The sequence below is a fragment of the Triticum dicoccoides genome, chromosome 3A (assembly GCF_002162155.2).
Source record: "Triticum dicoccoides isolate Atlit2015 ecotype Zavitan chromosome 3A, WEW_v2.0, whole genome shotgun sequence".
Classification (NCBI taxonomy): Eukaryota; Viridiplantae; Streptophyta; class Magnoliopsida; order Poales; family Poaceae; genus Triticum; species Triticum dicoccoides.
Genome location: NC_041384.1, coordinates 392,655,461 through 392,679,855, shown reverse-complemented (window position 1 = coordinate 392,679,855; position 24,395 = coordinate 392,655,461). Strand labels below are relative to the sequence as shown.

Here is a 24,395-nt window from a genome sequence, read left to right as displayed (position 1 = left end):
CTTTCGCTCGCTTTAATGCAATACCACACTACGCTTCCCTCACACTCAAGATGCCCGGTCCACGTGGCATCATTACAGTGAACGGAAATATTAAGCGATTTCTGCGTGCCGAAGAGCGTGCGGCTGCCTTAACAGCCGCACACTAAAAACGGCCTCACCAACTAATTAGCAGGTCCCCTATTACAATACAAGGGGCTCAACGTGCGCAGACAAGTGGCAATTCTTACTCACCTTGAATTCTACATGGTTTATTTAAAAAACTATCCTTTTGCACGATAGCTTTTTTACCTAAGCTCCTCTCTTTTACAGATAATCATCGTGCTACACCCGTCCAGGATACGGCACAACGGAGACACAGGCGCAGACGTGCAGTAGGGACCCGCTCCAAGGATTCTTTTCAGATTAAGACCCTGCGTAAACCTTTTTTACTGTCTCTTGTTGATACATATCCACCGAATTCTCAGCACAATTGAGAAGGATGCTGACGTCTTGGCATGTGGCCACGTCAGAATAACGCACGTACCTGGACACAAGGGGCTCCTTACAACCGGCACTATTTCAGCCCGGTTTATACCATAAAGACCGAATACCTTAGGGAGTGTTCGACGTCGCGAGTTCGGCCTTATATGCATCAGCTCCGAATCATTGTCTTTGGTCAAATGTTGGGTTTGCCCGGCTCCTGTGTTTTGGTGCCTTACGTTCCGCTTTGCCGGCTAAGGTAGCATCAGGAGAACTACTGTGATTGTGCCCTGGTTCATCCGGACGAGCGCCTCAGTAGAGAAAGCCGAACACTGACTGTCATGATATAACGTGAGACTGGTCAACTACTCGATGACCTATCGGAATGTTAGAATTCCTCCGCCTTAACGAAGGGCCGTTTTTCGGCCAGGCATATGCGCACCCCGCGATCGGGAGAGTGCGGAGCCACTAGGGGCTATCTAGTAGCCCCACTGTCAAACTCCTATGGCTAAGTGAAAGTGTTCAAGCATTATAGTCTGGTTGCCTCGCTCGCTGCGCTATCACCTCCTTATCAGGACCAAGACGTTGGGTTAAGTGTGAACATGCGTTTTTTGCGAGCACCTCCGCATTATATGCGTCGGGGTTGAAGCCGACGGCTGCAATCTTTCAGGTTATACACATGTATACATAAACGGCCGCACAGGAGGCATCATACTACTTTCAGGCAAAAGTATAAACACAGCCTTATAAAAACTTCATAAAAGCATTATGTTTACAATGAGAATACATATCACTCAAACATAATATTTTTCGAGCACTGGGCCTCTATCAAACGAGCACCCTCGAGAACTTCCTCGAAATAGTGTTCGACAGCCACACGGCCTATGGCCAAACCCTGCGCCGCAACAGTGGTAGCGTCCATCTCCGCCCAGTATGCTTTAACACGGGCAAGGGCCATCCGCGAGCCTTCTATGCACGCCGACCTCTTCATCGCATTAATGCGCGGCACCGCATCAAGGAGCTGATGCACTAAGCTGAAATAGCTGTTCGGCTTAGGCCCTTCCGACCATAATTGATCCATAACAGACCTCATGGCGAGTCCGGACAACCTATTCAGTTCGGCCCATTCGGCTAGCTGGTCAGTCAATGAAAGCAGACGCTCTGGAACGTGGAATTGCGTCCAGAACAGCTTGTCCACTTCACGATTTGTCTGACCTTGGAAGTACTTGGCCGCATCGGCAGCGGGCTCCGCCAAATCCATATACGCATCTGCCGAGCTCCACAGCCGATCCAGAGGGGCATATTGTGGATCTCCGAACTTCCTCCGTAACATGAAGGGTTTTCCAGCCAGAATATCCCCGGCTTCCCGCAGCTCCTCCTTCTTCGCTCTCATAGCAGAACGGGTGTCTTTGTCTGCCGCCGCGGCCTTCTCAAGGTCCGTTGCCTTCGCTTGGTTCTCTTTCTCAAGGACCCGGCAACGGTCGGTAGTGTCTTTCAATTCTACGGCCATCTTGGCCATCTTCTCTTAGCTGTCACAATGTGCGGTCTTCTCGGCTTTCAACTCTTCGGCCGCCTTCAAAGCAGCCGCATTACTACTCCTCGCTTGTTCCTTGTCTCGGGCAAGTTCCGCCCGCAAGGCTTCCACGGTGGCAACCCCATCTACAGTCACAACATATTAAAGATACTGGCATTATGCTGCTCTTACTATGTGGCGTTCACCGGATAATAACACTTACCCTGTGCCTCGTCAAGCCTCTTGTTAACAAGCTCGATGTCGGCGTCTGCCGCATCCAGTTGCCGTTTTAATTAGGCAAACTCCCTAGTCCGGCTAGCCACCGGAGCTCCCACCACCTGCACATAAAAGCAGATTGGTTATTGCCTGGGAATTTGATCCTCTGTTCGCCGCCGTTCTCGACGACAACCAGAATCTCAGGGGCTACTATAACATGTGCAGTACTATCACATATTATCTCACATACCTCAAAGCCTGTCAATAGACTCATAAGGCTTCATGTAACCCGCTTTCAGCGGACGAGATTCTCTCCATCACCGTACCCATCAGCGTACGGTGCTCTTCTGAGATGGCCGCTCGCCCCACCAACTCCCTCAGAACGTCCGACCGCACACTAGACGGTGCCGGACTCTTTCGTATGCTCTCTTCGGGAGCCGGACAGTGGGGACTTCTGGGGTCTGCGGGACTATCTTCTAGCCTCACCGGATCCGGAGAGGCCCTCCGCGACGACCCTTCGGGGTCGCTCGCTTCTGGAGCGGAGGAGTCCGAGGGAGGCGTTTCGCTCTCCATCATCTCCGGAAGAAGATCCCCCGAAGACGAACTCATTTGAGAGGGTCTGAGGCCCGAACTGCAAGATATATGCGGTGGTTGTTTTCTCAGAGGAAAAAGATAGCATACTCTTACTATTAAAATATTTTGGATCACTTACGACTCGTTGGAGGCCAGATCCCCTCGCGGACTTTGTGCGGCAAAAGCACCCCTCGAGGCAGGACCCTCTGTGGGAGACTTCCTTTCTCGTTTGGAGGCTTCGGCTTCCGGATACTCGGAAGCAGTCCTTTTCCTCCCCCAGCCGTCCTCCTTCGTGGAAACGCTCGTTCCCTTGGTCGGAGCGGGTAGTGATGGGGGCCCGCGTTCGCCCGTATTATCCCCCCCGGTATCTTCCTTCAAGGGCTCCGGGCAAGGTGTGACCTCGAGCATCTTCTCCAAAACCGGATTTTCCAAACCCTCAGGGAGGGGGGCCAAACACCGAATCATCTTCGCCTTCGTTAGCCAGTCCTGGTCAAAAGGTGAACTCTCAAAAATAACCTTGAATAAAAGACAGTGTGTACGGCTAGAGGATTTCTTGCTTGTTTGGCGGCGCGGTTACTGCTCAGGCCCACATCCTCGGTGATATCCGGACACTCCACTTGAGGTCCGAAGAATGACTTGTACATCTCCTCGTGCGTCAGGCCGAGGAAACTTTGAATGGCATGTGGTCCCTCTGGGTTGAACTCCCACAAGCGCAGGGGCCGGCGTTTGCAAGGCTGGACTTGGTGAACAAGCATAACTTGTATTACCGCAACCAAATTGAAATCTCCCTCGAACAGATCTCGGATGCGGCTTTGCAGTATAGGCACATCCTTGGCTGGACCCCAGCTCAGGCCCCTGCTAATCCATGACATCAGTTGTGGTGGGGGGCCCGGGCAAAAAGCAGGGGCAGCCGCCCACTTGGCACTTCTGGGAGCCGTGACGTAGAACCACTCCCATTGCCATAATTCAGATACCTCTAGAAAGGAACCTTTCGGCCATGGAGCTCCTGCCATCTTGCCTATTGATGCACCTCCGCACGCTGCATGCTGCCCCTCGATCACCTTCAGTTGTACTTCAAAGGTCTTGAGCCACATGCTGAAGTGAGGGGTCACACGGAGGAAGGCCTCACACATGACAATAAATGTCGTGATGTAGAGAAAGGAGTCCAGAGCTAGGTCATGGAAATCTAGCCTGTAATAGAACATCAAGCCCGTGACGAAGGGATCCAGAATGAGGCCTAGACCTCGGAGGAAGTGGGAGATGAACACAACGTTCTCGTTGGGTTCGGGAGTAGGGACGACCTGCCCTCGGGCAGGCAGCCGATGCGAAACCTCGGCGGTCAGGTATCTGGCCTCCCTCAACTTCTTAATGTCCTCTTCCGTCATGGAGGAGGGCATCCATCGGCCTTGAAGGCTGGATTCGGACATGATTGAAGATCCGGAGCACCTAACGTGGGCTTTGGGTGTTAGAACTCGAGGCGGGGGAAGGGTTTTGTTGAGCACGAGAGGGAAAAAGAGAAAACCTTGTCCCCTTATAAAGAGGGTGAATATCAAGCGTCCTCTCCGTACCCGTTTTGGACTTAGCTATAATCTAGGAGTCCTAGACACGGTTGGGTTACCCACGAACCGCATTAATGAGAATCCCGTAATCAGGGGAACACGATCTCCACTTTGGCAATACGTGTCAAGAAGACGCCTCGCGTTATGTGTGGAGCTGGTTAAGAGAAATGGTTCGAGTAATCACTGGGCCACGACGTAACGTCATGTTGCCAAAACAAGCTAGCGGATTAGATCTGCGAAAGCATTATTCTCTCTACGGTGGAATGTGGAACTTATTTTGCAGGGTCGGACACTATCCTCATATTCAACTTCTTCTGTAATGTATTCGGAGAAGGAACCCACCTTGCAATGCCGAAGACAACTGCTCGCCGGACTCATCGTCATTGAAGCCTGGTTCAGGGGCTACTGTGGGAGTCCTGGATTAGGGGGTCTCCGGACAGCCGGACTATCTCCATTGGCCGGACTGTTAGACTATGAAGATACAAGATTGAAGACTTCGTCTCGTGTCCGGATGGGACTCTACTTGGCGTGGAAGACAAGCTAGGCAATGCGTATATGGATATCTCCTCCTTTGTAACTGACCTTGTGTAACCCTAACCCTCTCCGGTGTCTATATAAATCGAAGGGTTTTAGTCCGTAGGACAACAATCACAACATACAATCATACCGTAGGCTAGCTTCTAGAGTTTAGCCTCTCTAATCTCGTGGTAGATCCACTCTTGTAACACCCATATCTTCAATATTAATCAAGCAGGACATAGGGTTTTACCTCCATCAAGAGGGCCCGAACCTGGGCAAAACTTCGTGTCCCTTGCCTCCTATTACCATCCGGCCTAGACGCACAGTTCGGGACCCCCTACCCGAGATCCGCCGGTTTTGACACCGACACCCCCCATGACCGCCCCATTGTTGTCATCATCGATGTACCGGGGGCGTCCAATGTGGTTTGGGGGCTCCAGTGAGATCTTGAGGTCGTACCCCTGGTCGTTGAAGAATACCTGAACGGTGGAGCCAAGTTTGTGAGAGTCGAGTGACTTAGTCTTGACTCGCACCTTCTCCTCCTAGCGCAGCGAAAGCTCGTCAACCACCGCGACCTTGCCCAGGATCCGAGACATGTCGCGGATGACGCGCTAGGACTGAGCGATGTCGGGCAGGCTCGCGATGAGGATCCAGGCCGTGTCGAGGACCACGACCGCCTTCGGGTCCACCTTCGACTTGGAGATGTCGAGCACAAGCTTATCCATGGCCAAGGTGATCTCGGTGCTCCGCGGGTCTAGTATCCAAGGCTGGCAATGTCTGGAAAGATCATAGAGAACGGGTAGCGCGCGGTCGGAGTAACCTACCTATCCCATTGGCACCGACAGAGGTGGTTGAGCTCCGCCTCAATCATCTCTAGAGATGCAACCCCATCCCCCAAGACAGAGGATGGTGAATGGGATGGTATCTCGGGAACCTCGATGTGGAAGAAGCCCATACCCTCGATGCCATGGCAGTACATCATCAACTCCTCTGTGACTGGACGGTCCAGGCATAGGAGCGTCGGATGGCCAGGATCCTTGCAGAGATAGCACATCGGGGGGTTTGGGCACGCCATCTGAAAGTGCCCAGAGATAGCACAGTTAAAGCAGGGATGCCCCTCCTTGGAGTCCTCCACGGCCCCCGCGGTAGCCGTGGCCGGCGCATCGGTAGTGGCGGGATAAGCAAGGCCTTTCCGCTTCTTCTTGGTGGGACAAGCAGGGCATTTCCCCCATTTCAAGATTGTAATTCTTTCTCCATTGACCATTGATTTTTATTTTGGTTGATTTATTTAATTGTTAAGTCTGTCGGCTGCCATTTATGTTGCAGGCATTCATGGTGCTTTTCCCATGGAACCATTACTCCCAAATGCTCAGATAGGTGATGTGGTATTTTTTTTGCAAATTAGATAGGCGATGTGGTTGGATACAATTAAAAACATTAACGTGCGCAGATGGGGCGAGCGAGGAGGTAATCCACGTGTCCCTTATTATTTGCGCGGAGGTAAAAAGGAAGAGTTAATTACACAAAACCACAACTTCAGGATAACTTATAACACTTTACCACAACGTTTGAGTTTTTGTAACACAAAACCACAACTTCGGGGCAACTTATAACACTTTACCGCAACTTTTGAGTTTTTTTAATACAAAGCCATAACTTCTGAACTAATTCTCAACATTGAGCCAAAATCTATCGGTCAACTACTTTAATAGCCAATCTGAATGATTTGGCCCACATGTCAGGCTCTAGGTAGCAAGTTCCCTCCTACGTGGCGCTGACTGGATATGTGTAACATAGCAGTCTACATACGACATCATCGTATCCTCGACGATGCGTTCACCTGCAGCTCCCCAAGACCTCTTTGTCTAGTTCGCGTGCCCCGCCTGACCATGCCATAGTCCGGACGGGTGCGGCTTTGCGACACTAGGAACCTCGCCTTCAAGGATGCTCGGAGTGATCATCCTGTCGCAGAATTTCGACCACCCCACCAACAACCAGCTCCCTGCTCAATGCGTCGGTGGAGTTGATAGCGCCGGTACGGGATGGCAAGAGGAGGAAATGGTAGGCCACATAGAAGATGCGCACATGCCACCTTTTTCCAACTTAGGTCCTAACATGTGGGCCCAATCAATCAGATTGGCTATTAAAAGAAGTTGACCGATAGATTTGGGCTCAATGTTGAGAATTAGTTCAGAAGTTGTGTTTTTGTGTTAAAGAAACTCAAAAGTTGTGATAAAGTGTTATAAATTGATTTGAAGTTGTGGTTTTTTATTTAAAAACTCAAAAGTTGTGGTAAAGTGTTATAAGTTAACCTGAAGTTGTGGTTTTGTGTAATTAACTCAAAAAGGAAAGAAGCGGCTGGCCGAACGAGAGACGGGCTCGTTCTCCACACCCCGAGTGCCGGCTAGGGCCGCCGCCGCCGCCGCCGCCCCAATCCTGCTCCGCCCGCCTCGTCTCTCCTTAGAGAGGAGAAAGAGTTGCTCTTCCATGGCTGGCAGAGGAGCCGTCGCCCCCGCCGCCACGATGGAGATGGAGTACCTGAACTGAAAGAAGAGTGCGCCGGTGCTCTACGACCTCGTCATGTCCTAGCCGCTCGAGTTGCCCTCCCTCACCTTCCAGTGGCTCCTTTCAGAGTCGCCGGCCTCCACCCGCTCCCACAGCCTCGTCCTCGGCACTCACACCTCCGATGACTCCCCCAACCACCTCATGCTTGTCGATGCCGTGCTCCAGCCCCCGCCGCGCCTGGCCGTGGCGGCTGCCGCCAGGGCCGCGCCACCCCGTCCGTGTCCATCGGTCACTCAGCGCCCCATAAGGGGGAGGTCAACCGCGCTGGGAGCATATGTACGGCCTTGGGGAGGACGGCGTGGAGGTATGCACTGGCGTGGAGCACGATGAAGGAGGGGTTCCTGCTGAGCGGCTCGTACAATAAGAAGATTTGCATATGGGATCTCAAGGCCGGGAATCGAGCCCCAGTTCTGGATGCGCAACAGGTGTTTGAGGTAATGTCCCAACAGATGTTCATGTGCTTTGAATACTATATACTGTGATGTTATTAGCTACGTTTGAACGAGAATTAATTAACACTTCCGCCTTCATAAGACATCCATGACCGCACCATGAAAGAGCGGGAGATGCCGAGCTACATCAGGATGCCGTTCCCTCTGACGCCTCTCATGTCTCTCTTTTCTGCCCTTGGTTCGATTCGATTTGATTTGGATGTTGCATTGTTGTTACTCATGAAGGTCCGATTTGCTTTACTTCCTGATGCGGTCACGCAGGTCGCCGTTAAGGCCTCGAGCTGGCTGCGACCAAGCACGACCTCTAGCTCCTGCACCGCGATTGCAGTCGCGCGGCTGATGGCCACGGGCTGCTCCACGCACGGACGACAAGCACGTTGTCCGCGATCAAGGTGCTCTTGCCCCTCTTCTCTTCCCGGTGGCTCTATCCATCCCCCCTGTTTGATTCGGCTGTCATTCCAGATCGTTAGTTGCTAATTGGAGTAACTCTATTGGTTAGAATTATTTAGATGCAGCGTTTCAGATTTGCAGTGCGTAGCGAGTGAAGAGATTTAGGTTCGTTATGTTCTCACAATTGCTAGGGCTTTCAGGCTAGACGGACATTTCTATGCGACATGGCAATGTGAGAGTTTTCCTACTTCTTATGTTTAGTTCCTGAATCTCAATAAAATGAAACTATAAAAAATCCTGAGCTACCTCTACACTCACAGAGCTTACAAGTTGGCATAATTAGGATGAACAAACATCTTTACCTTATCAGCGTGACCCCCCAACAGGAAATAGCTTCGCATCTAATGAGAAGTGATACGCGCAACCTTGTTTTATGCTTGCTCGAACTGAAGAGATCTCTCAGAAGATAAATGTTGTGTAAAATGCACATGGAACTTAATATAGAACAAAGTAATGATAGTTAACCACTTATTTAGCAGTAAAAAACAGTCTACATTGTACTGAAATATAAAGGTTTAACCACTTAATTAGCAGTAAAAAACAGTCTACGCTGTACTGAAATATAAAGGTGGGAACCTGGATGGCTGTAGCTTTTTCACGATGATCATCTGGCATACTTCTCTGAAGAGAACAAACTAAGGAACCAATGGAGCTACCACATAAAACAGTGAAAAAAATAGGAAGAAAATAATCTAGGATGTGATCCTGACATGGCCATCAGACATTGTGGCGATGTTGACAGTTTCTTTGACAACATATGTTTGGTTTGTTTCCACTACAAGGCAAAGCAAGGGAAAAGAACAGGTAAATCTTGTGTGGCTGTGTGATGCATTTCTTGTTGGTATACGACTACGAACGACGGTAATACCAAATATTATTTATCTTTTACCTTTCTGAATCTTGTAGCACAGCAGAAACATGCTTTTGTGCTATTCAATAATGCCTCTATTTGTTTTGATGGATTTAGTGATTATTCGTTGATTACGGTAGTGGGGATTTGGAGAGAATCAAGAAGTTGCCACATGAACTGTCATTTATCTCTCTAACTTCCATTTAGTAAAATTTCTATTTCTGATGTTCTACTCTTTCTGAATTTTTATGTGGTGCATTGTGAAGATCCTTCTCTGCTGCAGGAGAACCTGAGATGCGACATCAACGTGGTGGTCATATATCAGAAAGGCAAGTTCTTGTGAAAGGAAGGTACCATACCTTGATTCCCATTGGGCTGCATATCTGCTGCTTTGGTGTTCCTCCAGTCAGTGTGAATGGCTGTTTGTAGGTCAAGATCTCCGGCGGCAGGCCAACGGGCACCATCTCGAGCCATCGGCACGTGTACGCGCATACTGTCTTGCCTTTTGATTGCATAATCTGCACTGTAATTGTGGCCTAGCCGTCGTGTAATGCCTGTATGCTAGGAACACATGTTGTACCTGTCTGTTTTGTGTCAGTGATTTGGTTTTCTGTTGATTGTCTGAATGAAATAGTGGCAATTAATGTGTGTACCATTTTGACCAGGAACCATGAAAATGATTGAGTTGCTTACTGCATGTCATGTTATATGCACTGGTTTTCAGATCATGGTGTGGAGCTTGAGGTAGCTTAATTTACACCCATTTATTTGATGTTTTGACCAGTCATGAGTAAGGGCAACTTGTTGTGTTTCAAGTTTATGAGAGAAATAATTTATATATTGCACACACATGCCTGGTTCAAATACGAGGTGTATGATAGAGTAACTTAGTCTAATTCATTACATACTTGTATTGGATGATTTATTTGTTGGACAATTTGCTGTGCTCCTGAAATGTCACTATGTTTGGGAGTTATATCATAGCTTAGTATAATTTGTTCCATACTTGTATATATGGGTGATTTATTTGCTGTACAATTTGCTCTGCTCCTGAAAAAATAGGACTAGCAGCAACACCAATCGTTTGCTTGAACCAAGTGTTATGCTGCCATTACAAATAATCTGAAGAGACAATGCTTATAGATTCTGCTCATTTGTTGTACAATCTAATTCTGCAGAACCTGCATCAGAGACAAGAAACACAAGGTCCATTATGAGGTGAGGGTTCTGCTGTCCCAATTTTTCTTCCAGTTTATGATCCGGTTTCTTCCTGTCTTGAAGATGATCGACTGTTGCTTGTTTTTCTCTTCCTCCCATGGTTCACTGATGGGGCTGTAGTCTGTACTAGGATTGAAGTAGGAAGCTGCCAGAGGTGTGTAATTCATGTACGGTGAGTGCTTTGCTTGGATCAATTGTATGTACCCCCTGAGTTTTTAGATTCATAGCAGTTGACTGATCTTAATGTGGGGTGCTATTTTAGTTACAAATGTTCTTTTCCTGATGTATATGAATGGTACTTTCTGGTTTGGCAATGAATAATTTGTTCGGTCTTTTGATAAGAGGTGTACGAATGTGATTTAAAAGAGCGCTATTATTTGTGAAATTGGTATGTTGATAAAGCTCACAAGAAATCTTAAAGAGAGATGGACCTCAAGAGAAGATTTGAGCAAAGCATGAAAAATGTCTCTTATTTGTACTGTCAACACTTTAACAACTACGGCAACTTGATTAGTGCGCACAGTAACATATTGGTCATGATCTGGACATCTCCATCGACCAAATATATATTGTTAGCTTATTATTTCAGTGAAATTACACTAGTCATAATGCACTAGCTCTTCTAAGTGTCAAGTACATAGTTTCTTTTTGGCTGGTAACCCTTTTGAGGATAATTGTCATAGTGTCATAGTGATACGTGTAATAGAAAAAGTTATGTTAGCTCCAAATAATACTGCCTCATCTGCGCTGCCTGTCTTCTCTCTAAACTAAGCATATTGTTATACAGACACTTAACAAATACAACAGCTTGATTAGTGCGCACAATCCCGCCTAAGAGGCGCCACCCACCGGGTGGCGCCCCAGCCACTAGTACTCATACAATTATAGCATGTCGGACACCGGACGAGGATTTAGAGCACTCGGGTGCTCCGCACCCCTATACGTACAATATCAGGAAAAAAATACCAAGAAATTTGAAAAAAAATCTGGGATTTGGGGATATTAAACGTGGGTTCCCGATCTACTCCCGTCTGAAATTTGGTGAAAAAATACCAGGAAACGTATTCACGGCAAAAAAGACAAAAATTTCGTATATATAGCAAAACACAGTTTGGGTACATTTTTTTCCGGGCAGTAATTCCTTCGCCACGGATACATTTTTTGATATTTTTTCACGAAATTTCACACGGAAGTAGATTGGGAAACCAGGTTTGACATCCTGAAATTTTGGATTTTTTTGATTTTGTGGGAATTTTTTACGAATATTTTTCGTATAGGGGTGCGGAGCACCCGAGAGCTCCTGTGTATTTTCCGTCGGACACCTTCCTATCACTCTTCTAATTTTTCAATAACAAGTGTTACACTTATTAGCACTAGTAATAATGTACGTGCAACGCACGTTTATATTTGGCAGGATATTAGTTGCACGTTATATTAGGTAAAATATATCTGTTGCACGTTGGTGCTTGGTAAGATATCAATTACTTTTATGCGGGAATGGTAGGATATTAATTACATGGCAGATTTCATGGGATAGGGTTGAGTCAAAACGTGTTTATAACCAATGGCAGTGGTGGGTAATTAGAGCGTTAAACGTGTTTGGTGCTTAACATTGAAGCGATTTGAACCACTAAATAATATGATTTAACGGTTGAGATGATTTGGATCTGCCCTTTTGGATCTTTTTATATTGGTATAGATATAGATATAGTGGTTTGAAGAATACTGTGAGTCTGAAACATCACACTTTTAAACTCAGAAATATATATCAACAGGTGAGCGTACCTATGATTATATTCCTGACCAAATATCAGGAATTTCTTTGGTTGGGCCAAGTCGGAAGCATATGGAGTCTCTAAAACCGTGGTCAGCATTGGCTGGAACCTTTCACTGCAAAATATTGAAATAGTGATGTTTAGTATATATTTTTTTAAGTTTATAGTCTTATATCTCTTGCCTATTCTGCACTTTTTGACAGATTTGTCCATTGCCAATCACAAACTTAGAAGAGTTATTTTTCTTTGGAGTCCTGTTGCCTGTAGATTAACACATGGGTTTTTTATACAATTTGCTAATTGCTATGCCATTCTTGCCAGAGAGTTGAAAAAGGAAATAATTTGCTGGCCTTGATCTTTGGTTTTTCTTTTTCAGCGCATATGTTTTCTTGATTCTCTCTCCAAGGCCAATACGGAGGATCCCGTTAAGCTGCTATTAATTGGTTGCATCCAGACGCTCTAAAGCACGGTGCCGACCTATATAATTATAAGTTGGTAAATTTGACTTTGAATTTTTACTATGCCATGTATTAATGTTGCCATTTACAGCATTTCCTCTTCCTACCCTACCATGGACCCTCCCTCACATATACTTCATCCTTTTCGGTTTATAGGGCTTATTTCAAAATCTTAGTTTTTCTATTTTATTAGGCTCAATTTGGTTGTTCCCATCATAAATTCAGATTCCAAGGTGCATTAAATCATTACATGCAAGTATTAAGAGAAAACTGACCAATGCATGTACTTTATGCATGCATGCATTGCAATTAATACATTAGTAAACATAATTTTTTTGAGAAAAACAAGAGTATTAATTGGGTGTTTTTGCAAATTACAAATAGTATTCCATCATTCACCATCTATCTTGGTTGATGAGATTTTTGAATTGAGCCCTATAAACTGAAAAGGAGAGGGTACTGGAGAAGTTTGTTAGACATCACCAAGCATATTGAATAACAAGTCTTATCAGATGAATGGTTCAAAATGTTGTATGCAAGTCCATGCATGATTGTAAGTTTTGTTGCAAGTCTATCTCAAGCATTGAGCATTACTGTCGAGGACCATGCCGCTGCAATGGACCTCCCGGTTTTCTCTGAATATGCAAAGGCAAGGAGTGCATTAGACCTCCCAGCCTCGCCTGAATATGCAGAGCCACCGAACGACCATCTTCTCGTCTGACGTATCATTTCAAGCTATCTCCTAAGACTATTATTGTTAACATGTTGGAACAGCCCTAGACTAGCTCTCTGTGGTTGCACTAACGGAGGTAGACGAAGCAAGAAAAGAACGCATGGAGTTTGACGACGAACGCCCGGCCGCTCGTATATACGGCCTTTGTTCCTTCAGCTCAAACTGGCTCACACAAACGAACCAGCAGCAGTACAGGGAGTTTATACGCGGGGCTGAAGAGCAGGCGCACGTATGCACGTCGCACGACTGCCCATCTCGCTCCCGCTGCGTGCACTAGGATCCGCTTGGCCCGGCCGCGTCCGCGACGCGCTCAAACACGGGTGACGCGGGCCTGCCCCAACAGATAGCTCCAGCCACGCTCCACACACCATCGAACTAGCTAGCTACTGCACACATGCGCACACACGCACGCCACACACACACCTACGGCGCTGCGTCCCGCTCCCACGCGCACACGACGCGTCCAACGAGCCTGACACGTCTGACGAGACCGACCGCACCAGACGCAATGGCTTATTCCAACATAACAGTATCACGTTTGGTCATTGAAGATATGACAGGGACTGCTGTTGAAGGCCACAGAAAATTATTGGGAAAAAAGTACTCCATTTTTTATAGGATGATTAGTTAAGATGAGCAGAAAGTAACAATCCTAGCTAGGTTTTGCGGAGCCTACTTGCTTTTTCCCACATCTCCATTATGGTATCTGAACAAGTTCTTTTGAGACGATTTGTACCCTCCGCTTGCCACCACATCATCTAACATTTTAGTAGATGATGATGCAATAAATCGAATGCAAGCATCTTGTAGCCCAGAACGAGTATGTTGATTGGCCAAAGCCAATGTAGTTGCAACAGACTCGGCATCGAGGTGTTTGCAGAGGATGATTTCGCACATAAGCTTCAATCTTTCCATGCCATAGCGATCCGCAGCCACGAGTAGGTGTCTGGTCACCTTTTGCTTATCGTCTCCATCCAGCAAGTCGTCGTCGTCGTCAGGCAACGAATCGTTATAAATGAAGTAGAGCAGAAACTTGAAGACAACGGGTTGCATGTTGGCAATGACGATGCGGCTTGAATCCTTCTCCATCATCGGCCCGTAGAGCATGGCCTTGAAAACCGGAGACCGCACCGCCAGCACGAGCTTGTGGGCCGGGAATTCCTCTCCTTGAACCTCGAATGTCACATCCGCGCCCTCCTTTGCCTCTGGCAGCTTCCCGAGTTGGTCCGTGATTTCCGACGGTGGCACCGGCACCTGGGCCTCCGCCTCGAAAACATATGGCTCCTTGATGATGGTCACGATGCATTTGATAGTGAGACGGTCATCAACAATATATTCTGATGCTTCCATCTTGCCCCTGTTTATGTTGTGCGTGACAAAGTGGCTCAGATCGCGAAGATTGGCCGACATGGCCACCGACGAAGAAAGAGAAAACCGCTTGGTTGCCCAGTAGAACAAGCTGATTGTGGAGGATACCCGCGGCGGGAATTCCTTCCCACACAGCTCCATCAGCTCCAGACCGACCACCATATCGTCCTTGCCATCTTCCGAATATCCGTCCGGGTAATAGTGAAGGCGCCAGTAATGGCCGCCAATGGTGAACCAGGACGACTCGATGTAGCAGCCGACGCCCATGCCCCTGTGAATGCTGTAATCGGAGATCTTGAACCAGTGCTCCCCCTGCTCCGACTCCGCTGTGCACGTCATGCGCTCAGCAAGATCGACATTACATTACAATTTCTTGGTCCTGTCCTGGTGCAGATTGATTGATTCTTGACCTATATATATATATATATATATATATATATATATATATATATATATATATATATATGTTATATCTGTGTTGATCGAATCAAATTAGCAGTCACATGATGTACTTTGATCTGGAGTCTGTCCAAGGCTGGCTCCGTAACCTAGTCGACAGCATCATGTCCTCTCCAATGCTTATTTTCTGTTTGGAAAACTCTAGTCTAGTTTTAAAGCGACCGAATTTCTCACGGCGTAAACCGCCTCGCTTTGGCGACGCGTGTCCCACGCCTTAACATGCACCCCGTTGCTCCCAACCGCTGAATCGTTATCCTCTCGTCTCCTTATTCGTTGACTTTGTCTTCCTATCCACCCAACCGCTGAATCCATGGTTGCCTACCTCATCAAGGCAGCAACTTAGGAACGCAGCGATGCCCGGCCGCTCCTTGCTGCAAGCTCTCACCGCCCGGCCGCTCAGCAACAACGATGTTGCAGGAGGAGGCCCCTGTCGCTACTCGCCCGAGCTGACTGCACGCTCCTGCCAGCACGCGGGCGTGCCCTCTGCAGGGCAGGGGCTCGACTGCTGCTAGCCTGCAGCACCAGCGTTGCGATGAAGTTTTGATGGCCGGCGGGGTGCTGCGACGGAGCACGCCAGGCCGTGTGGTGCTGCGCTGGAGCGCGGTGGAGCCTCGTCGGGGGTCCGTTTTGGTGTTGCTATGGACCTGCGACGGAGCACCCTCGCGTCGTGCGTGCTGCGATGAGGTTTCAATGGAGCATCGCCGGGGGTCGTCGGCGCTGCAATGGAGCTGCAACGGAGCACCGTCACACCGGGTCGTGCTGCGACGAGGTTTCAATGGAGCATCGCCAGGGGTCGTTGGCGCTGCAGCGACGAAGCACCGTCACGCCGGGCTGTGTTGTGATGATGTTGCAATGGAGCATCGCCGAGGTCGTCTGCCCTCCAGTAGTTTCCTTGTATTCAAGCTTTTTCATTGGTGAGAGATTTACAGGCAACACAACTGGTGTCGGTCATCACCAGATTCAATAGTTGCAGTAGTATTGAAGCAGTCTTAAGCAACTTTAAGTTGTCTCATATAATCTCACAACAGTCACGAAGTAGTCTTGCTGAATAATTAAAGCGAGAAGCAGAGCAGTCTTATAGTTGTTCCATATAATCTCACATCAGTTTTGAGGTTGCGGTACTATTTGTAATTTTGTATTACGTATTCTTCTTCCTTCTTTTTTGTGAAAATAAATAAAAGCGAATGTGTTTGTGGCAATTGCTAACTCTCAGCTCTCATGTTAGCACCCGGTTTCAACTAACCACAATGTGTATGCATATCGCTGCATCACATTCCATGGTACCGCGGTGAACGAACGTATAGGACGAACCTCAATCTAGTAGTATAGCCAAAAGTGCTCTCATTGTCCTTCTGTATTTGGTGGAATGGCCCACTTTGTGTTTTGATAGACAAAAAATACATTAATGAGAGAAGGAACTAAAAAGAATGTCAGCTTACAGATTTTTAAACTTGTATGTTGCCACTTCACAGTGACCGCTTCAACTCTGCTCTGAATAAATGGACTTTCTCTCTTTTTTTGCGGGTGGACTTTCTCGTGGTTTGTTGTTGCCGTCTTTTCTTTGGCTTCAGTTTGCATAGCACAACAGCCAGCCATCATTCGTTTCCAGACGCAATGAATCCACATTTGCCATGAGATGCTGAACTGAGTGAGTTCCAACAGTGAAAAATGCATGTTTAATCAGAGGAAAAGAGAAAATACAATCACAACAGATTTAACATTTCAAGTCCCCCAAAGATCATATCGAGCACCCGCAACCCATGCGCTCAAGTCACAACAGCGGATTGTCCAGGCTGGGTCGTCTGCCCTATTCTGCCAAGACCACAACTAACCTAAAGCCACCATGTAGGACATTCGCATCCAAACATCCTCTTTCTCCCCTCAACCATGACATGCACATGCTTAGAAGGATGAAACCGGATAAATATGGGATAGCATTGGATAACTCCCTTCCCTATCCCGTCTGGGCATTCATGGTGTCTTTTTTAGGATCTGTATTGGAGACGCCCTTGCATCATAATAAATATAGTTTCTTACCTAAAAAAATGTTACGCCATTTTCTTCTGGAATGCGTGACACAAAGGTCAGAAGCGAATCACTTGCACCATATATCACAGGAAAAAGTCTAAAATAAACCTTGAACTTGTAGATCAAAGCTAAATCAAACCCCAAACTTTAAATCCTTAAAATCAGCACACCGAACTATATAATCCCGGTCTATATTAAACCTTGTGCGTTTTTTCGGAGGGATTGTCGACGTGGCAGCTGGTCGAACCGGGATCGCTGGCGACTGGACCGGCCCACCAAACGTGAAACATGTTGTTCTTTTGACTGAAAAATACCAAAAAGAAAAATACAAGTGGGGAACCGAACCTGAGATCCGGCGGTGCTGAACTCACGACGTAACCACTCCACCTAGTTACCGTTAGTGACAAGTGAAAGGAGCAAACATATTTAACAGGAGTAATTAGCATCGAGATTCGAAAACATTTAAGACTTTTTGAAAACATTTTCTTTAAAATAATCAACGATTTTGAAATCCGGATATTCTTAAAAGCAAAATACAGTTTTTTTAAATTCCGAACATGTTTCGCAAAAGTGTAAACAAAATTTGGAATTATGATTTTTTTTTAAAACACAAACACATTTTCAAATGTGACCATTTTGAAATACCTGAATATATTTATGCATGAACCATTTAAACGTGATTTTTTTCAAATCAGTAACAATTTTTAAACCTGATTTTTTTGAATTGAGAACAATTTTGGAAAACATGATTTTTTTAAACATAATCATATTTTTTAAAAATAGGAACAAATTTTGAATCCTGAATAATATTTTAGAATGTGAACATTTTCTAAAAAACTTAATAATGGGGAAGGAATCGTATTTTTTCCAGGTTTCAAAATTGTTTGTGTTTTCAACAATTTGTCCTTTTTTTTTGCCAAAAAGGGTTCACACTTTAAAGAATGTTCGGGGCTTTTAAAAAATGGTTCATGTTTAGAAAAGTCATGTCTTTCTAGAACTGCTCGTAATCCAAAAAATGTTCAATTTTTTTTAGAAAAATTGTATTTAAAAAATTGGTTTTTTATTTCAAGAATATTCGGATTCCAAAATTGTTGAAAATTTTCAAGAAAATGGTTCAAACAATTGTAGAAAATGTTTCCAAATCTCCAGCTGCATTGGTTTAAATATTTTCACGCTTTTCTTGTCTCAGCAACGGCAATCAGTTAGAGTGGCTAGCAGGAGAACTGTACTAGCGTTAGGTCGGAAGTTCAATTCACAATTCTCTTCTTTTTCAACGTTTTTATGTGGCACGGTTTGGAAAAAATGTTGCAAAAAAAAACATGCTTTGCCCTGCCTGATGGGCCGGCCCAGTCTGACCGCAGCCAACCATCCCGGGTTCTGGACGATCCCTGTTTGGGAAGGCACTTAAGGTTTAAAATAGACCGGGATTAGATAGTTCGGTGTGCTAATTTCAGGGATTTGAAGTTCAGGGTTTGATTTAGCTTTGGTCTACAAGTTCAAGGTTTGTTTTGGACTTTTTCCTATATCACACACACCAACAACTTGGCACCCAGGCAACGCAAACAAAGGACTGCTTCACAAGCACCAGCCAACTCAACAAGCATGTACAGTACTGCAGAGAATTAAGAACTTGCATTGTCTTGGCTATTCTGCTAATACCAAGGCGAGTCAGGGACTGCGGTGATGACGCTCTTGACCTGCATGTACTTGTCGATGGCCATCATCCCCTGGTCCCGGCCGAACCCGCTCATCTTGTACCCGCCGAAGGGCGCCTCGGGGTCGAAGGCGAAGTAGCAGTTGACCCACACGGTCCCCGCGCGCACCGATCTCGACACCCTGTTGGCGATGTCCAAATTCTTGGTGATTATGCCGGCGGCCAGCCCGTACTTGGTGCAGTTGGCCTTCTCTATCGCCTCATCGACCGTCCTGCAGACACAGCCGGGCAAAAAGGCACTTAGTCAGGGACTAGCAGTTGATAATTCAAGAACCAAGTGAAATTTCGTCAGATGACATTGTGAAAACTTTGGCGTACTTGAACTTCATGAGGGACATCACGGGGCCAAAGATCTCATCTTGAGCGATCTTCATGTCCTCCTATAGAAGCCACGTGAGCATGCGTTAGTGTCAAACTGTCAATCCATCTGAATGCAGGCGATGTACGATTCCCTCCCCGCTTCAGTAATATGATGTGTACACCTCATCTCTTGTGCATCTACAAGTTGAAATTACCTTGACATCTGCAAATATGGTAGGCTCAATGTAGTATCCTTTGTCGCTGGCAGGTTTGCCGCCGGTGAGAAGTGTCGCTCCCTCGCTCTTGCCATGCTCAATGTACCTTAGGACCCTCTCAAATTGCTCCTTATCAACCTAGATTCAAGCAAAGTAACGGTTGAAATAACTATATTTGCCACTTTCTTTCCGGCCATGAGCACGACTAGTTTCCACTTTCCAGTTGACAATGGCTGATGGAAAATGAAGGCACAATTTACCTGGGGACCCATGTTGGTGGCGATATCAAACGGGTCTCCGACTTTCCAGTTCTGGGCAGCCACCACAGCCCTCTTCACAAACTCGTCGTAGATCCCTTCCTGAACATAAACACGGGACCCCGCGACGCAAACCTCTCCCTGGAAGTCCAGATTCAGATAGCACTATATGTGGTCAGTGTCTGTCTTTTGCTACGTGGAACTGTTTACTCTTGGTAATTCTATCCTCTGTGAGGAGAATGCCATCTACTATTACCTTGTTGAAGAAGATAGCAAGCCTTGAGAGCTCGACCGCCATGTCGACATCAGCGTCGTCGAAGATTATCAGAGGCGACTTGCCACCGAGCTCAAGCGATACCGTCTTCAGGTTGCTCCGGGCAGATGCCTCCATGATGAGGCGGCCTACTTCACCAGAGCCAGTGAAGGCAACCTGGTCGATGTGGTGGTGGTATCTTTCATTAGGATTTAGGACAAGTAAGACAGAAATGCATAGCACAGCACAGGTACTAATAGTGGTGATTTGTGCTCACGCTGTCAACGTCCATGTGGGAGGCGATGGCGGCGCCGGCCGTCGGGCCGAAGCCAGGGACGACATTGATCACTCCGTCCGGAATGCCAGCCTAAACATGTATGCATGCACGTGAGGACAGTTCACATCATCACATGGAGAGTGTTGAAAGAGCGTTAGCTTGCACAGAGATTCATTACCAGCTTTGCAAGGTGAGCATAGTAGAGGGCCGAGAGGGGCGTCTGCTCGGCGGGCTTGATGACGACGGTGCATCCGGCGGCGAGCGCCGGGCTGATCTTGAGGAAGAACATGAGGCTGGGGAAGTTCCACGGGATGATGATGCCGACGACCCCGATGGGCTCCTTGAGGGTGTACCCCTGGTACTTGCCGGACACACGCAGCGACTCGCCGTGGATCTTGTCGGCGGCGCCGGCGTAATAGCGCAGCATCTGCACCGCGGAAGGGATGTCGATGATCTTGCCCAACAGGAGCAGCTTGCCGGCGTCGGCGCCGTCCAGCGCCGCCAGCTCCTCGATGTGCTGCTCCATCAGGTCGGCCAGCTTGTTCATGGCCCTGCTCCTCTCCTGCATGGATGCATGCATGCCGGCGACGAGCGACCTTGTCAGCAGGTCAATTTGTCGGATGAGCTACAGCAACAGGGAGTGCCGGATTGGATTACGTACGTAGCCTGACATGCGGGGCCACTTGCCATGCTCGAAGGCCTCCCTGGCGGCCTCGACGGCGAGGTCCACGTCGGCTTTGTCCGCCTCTGCGATGTGGGCCAGCACGTCGCCTGTCCGCGGGTCCCTCGTCTCAAACGTCTTGCCTGAAAAATGAAATCCACCCATAAATCACATGAGCACCATCGCCTCCCAAAATGAAATCCACCAGCAGGAAAACAAACGTCTTGCCAACGTCGACCGGTAATACTCTGTGGAAAAATAAACCGTCGACGCGTAGGCGGTGGCTACCATATATAAACATCCAGTGACGGCAATTAAATATCAAAGGGATAGAAGACCTTGCGGCAATAATTCCATATATTATGGGATGATGCCGTCGAATCTCGTGAATGTGGCAGAGATAAGTTTCTTTTTTAGGGTAGAGAGACAAGTTGGTTCGATCCATTGAGCGAGCAAGCAGGTACTTTCACAAGCATCTCGCAAAAAAAAAAAGGTACTTTCACAAGCAAAAAATAAAATGAATTAAAGCCTACTTTGTATCCTAGCTATACCTTTTTTTTTGCAGATTTACAAGAATTCAAATATGTGCATGAAACTTAAGGTAAGCACACGACACCGAGTCATATAGATTATGCATACCAGAATTTTCTAAGGAACAGAAAAAGAAGACATTTCATAGAGCTGGGTGAGCATGTATGCTTATCCACACCATGATATTTCACAGATAACTGACGTGTGGATTTTGGCTCCTCATTTGGATTATCTTGTTTAGGACGTACTGACAATGCTGGCAAAGTGGCTCTAATCAACTCTTGCTTATCCTCTCTCCCGATGTTTTTTATGGGTTTTTATCGTCTCACGGATGGAGTACATGCTGGCTTCGACAAACATAGGGGTGGCTTTTATTGGAATTCTGCTGATAACGAAAGAAAGTATAGGTTGGTCAAGTGGCAGTTGATGTGCAAGCCTAAAAATCTTGGGGGGTTAGGCATTATTAATACTCGGGTGATGAATATTTGTTTGCTCGTTAAGTGGTGGTGGAAAATTATGACGGTTGGGGCCGATGTGCTGTGGTCTTCGATTCTTAAGGCTAAATATTATCCTAACTCCAACCCTATGTTTGCCCCCGCGCGGCGCGGTTCGCAGTTTTGGAAAGCCCTTGTTAAAGTTCGGCCGATTTTTCTGGAGCACGTTAAGTTTTGTGTGGGTAATGGGTCCGCTGTTCGTTTTTGGTTAGATTGGTGGTCTGGGGATGCTCCCCTGGCTGTTAGCTTTCCGGTTCTGTTCTCTTATTGCCCCAATCCGCAAATCTCCATCGCGGAGGTGGCTGCTAATAATTGGGACTTGGCTTTTCGTCGGGCCCTGTCTCCTGAAGAGTTGGAAGAATGGCAAAGTCTTTCTGCCCTCTTCCCTGTGCTCTCGGAGGAGGCCGACTCGGTGGTTTGGCCGCTTACGGCCTCTGGTATATTCTCGGTCAAATCGCTGTACTCTAGACTGATTGGTGGTACTGTTTCGGCTAGATTCTCTTGTGTTTGGAAATCTAAGGTCCCTCCTAAGATTAAGATTTTCCTCTGGCAAGCCTTCCGTGGTCGCCTCCCTTCTGCTGATCAGATCAAAAAACGCAATGGGCCGGGCTCGGAATTCTGTAACTTGTGTGGGGCTTTGGAAAACTCTAAACACATCTTTTTCAACTGTGTTTTCGCCAAATTAGTTTGGGCTTGCGTCAGATCCTGGCTTCGGGTCTCCTGGAATCCCTCCTCTTTCTCAGATATTAAAACCCTAGCCAAATCTCTGGTAGGGGTCACCAGGAGGGTATTCTGGGTTGGCTTGGGAGCCTTATGTTGGGCACTATGGACCATTAGAAACAAATTTACTATTGAGCTTACCTTCCCATCTAAGCCTGCTGATGTTCTTTTCAAATCATGTATATTCTTGCAGCAGTGGAGATCATTGACTAAGGAGCCAGATCGGGACGCCCTGGACCTGCTCATCGCCAGAATTCGGGCTTCAGCCTCTCAGATCTCCGGGACGAATCATGGTGTATAATCTTGGTGCTGTAGTTTGCGGGATTAGGTCTTCTTCTCTTCCCGGCCTGCGTGCCGTGTTTGGCAGCTGCCTGTATCGCTACTACTTTGGGTCTATTTACCTTTCTCTGTGGCTCTGTGTTCGTGTGAGCATTGGGTATTCGTGACGTTGCCGTGTGGCTTTATCTATAAAGTCGGGCCTTGGCCTTTTCTCTAAAAAAAAAGAACTCAAACGAATAGGCTCAATCTTATCGACTCCTCCCAACTACGCAGTAACATATACGTTAGCGAAGACGACAAAGGGAAGCTGGCGCGTAGGTATCCACCCCGTAAAAACCAAAACAACGTAGGTATCCACCAAACTGGAGCATAGCCAGTATATGCCTGCACAAACTAATTCATCATGACGACGTACCTGATGCGGCGTCAACGAACTCGCCGTTGATGAAGAGCTTGGTGTACTTGATCTCCGGCACCACCACCACCGGCTTGCCGTCGCACCCGCCGCCCTCGTTGCTCCACATTGCGATGCGTGTCTCACCTCAGCAACACGGCCTCGAGTTGAGTAGGTTGGCTCTGCCTCTCGATCTTTCTGCTCCTCTACGGGAGAAAAGTCTTGTAGAACTAGGACTCTATATATAGAGTGCTATGGTGTCTGGCCACAGCTTGGAGAAGTACTTGTGGGACTTGAAAACTCTCTCTTCTCCTCCACCTTGCGTGTCAGTTAGTTGATGTTGCATCTCCTTCCAACGAATATAGATGGTCAGCTCTTTGCTCTGTCACATTCGTACTTGAACTACACAAATAATAAATGCACCACGCATGCTCCCACATACAATTTCCTTTAGAAAAAAAGGAGAATAATTTCTGGCCTCTGCATCATTGCAATGCACACGACCATAAGTTTATTTAAGTTCAAGTAACTATGAAGTACACAAGAAAGAACAAAGTAGACACGACTGACGAAAATAGAAATATCTTCCTACACATAGCCTATTATTGAACTATCATTAAAATCGGTTTTACGTATCCCTCATTCACGCCCGCGTACATGTATGCCTCTCGATGTCTTTCTTTTCGGCCTTCATATGTTTGATATTGCATAGTAGCTCAAGCATTTTACCTTGAGAATATGTAAAATATTTCTTTTACATATAATGTATAAGTGTGTGGCCTTTCTAGCTTTTTGTAATGGAAATTTAATTTATTTCCGGTATTCTTTAACAAACCTGCAGGGGCACTGCCTTTTTGTTAAGAAGAGGAAAACATAATATGTGCATGATGGCATGTTTGTAAGAAAGAGACACGCCAGAACCCAAAAAATGCATAGTTTTTTTTCGCGAATACGCAAAAGCTTTGCGTATCATTGCATTGATAGGGGAAGAAAACAGTAGCAACTACAGGGGAAGCCTCGCAAGCACGTACACGAGAGGGCGTGAGCGAGAACTACAAGGGCGCATACATGGAGGGGAGGGGGATGCGCAAGCCCCTACAAGACA

The 24,395-nt window shown here is 47.0% G+C and overlaps 1 protein-coding gene, 1 long non-coding RNA gene and 1 pseudogene across 5 annotated transcripts; 1 reads left to right on the top strand and 2 right to left on the bottom strand.

The window, feature by feature from the left end:
* Window positions 1-7,193: 7,193 nt before the first annotated feature.
* LOC119268292 lies at window positions 7,194-12,794 on the top strand. 4 transcript variants are annotated; one of them, XR_005133068.1, is made up of 9 exons: window positions 7,194-7,838; window positions 7,939-8,014; window positions 8,118-8,248; window positions 9,440-9,506; window positions 9,586-9,638; window positions 9,822-9,900; window positions 10,335-10,374; window positions 10,495-10,546; window positions 12,526-12,794. It is a non-coding gene; the product is annotated as an uncharacterized LOC119268292 (long non-coding RNA). The 4 variants fall into 4 exon arrangements; XR_005133069.1 differs by having other exon boundaries at window positions 9,423-9,506; XR_005133066.1 differs by having other exon boundaries at window positions 8,118-9,506.
* Window positions 12,795-13,996: 1,202 nt separating this feature from the next.
* LOC119272325 lies at window positions 13,997-15,047 on the bottom strand (annotated as a pseudogene).
* Window positions 15,048-18,697: 3,650 nt separating this feature from the next.
* Window positions 18,698-23,546, bottom strand: LOC119268291 (aldehyde dehydrogenase family 2 member C4-like). Its single transcript, XM_037549880.1, has 9 exons — window positions 23,312-23,546; window positions 20,873-21,015; window positions 20,390-20,773; window positions 20,212-20,301; window positions 19,938-20,111; window positions 19,685-19,822; window positions 19,425-19,562; window positions 19,228-19,289; window positions 18,698-19,121 (listed from the first exon to the last, which is right to left on the bottom strand). The coding sequence occupies exons 1-9, from the start codon at window positions 23,418-23,420 to the stop codon at window positions 18,848-18,850; spliced, it is 1,512 nt and encodes a 503-aa protein (XP_037405777.1). The 5' UTR covers window positions 23,421-23,546; the 3' UTR covers window positions 18,698-18,847.
* Between the last annotated feature and the right edge of the window lie 849 nt (window positions 23,547-24,395).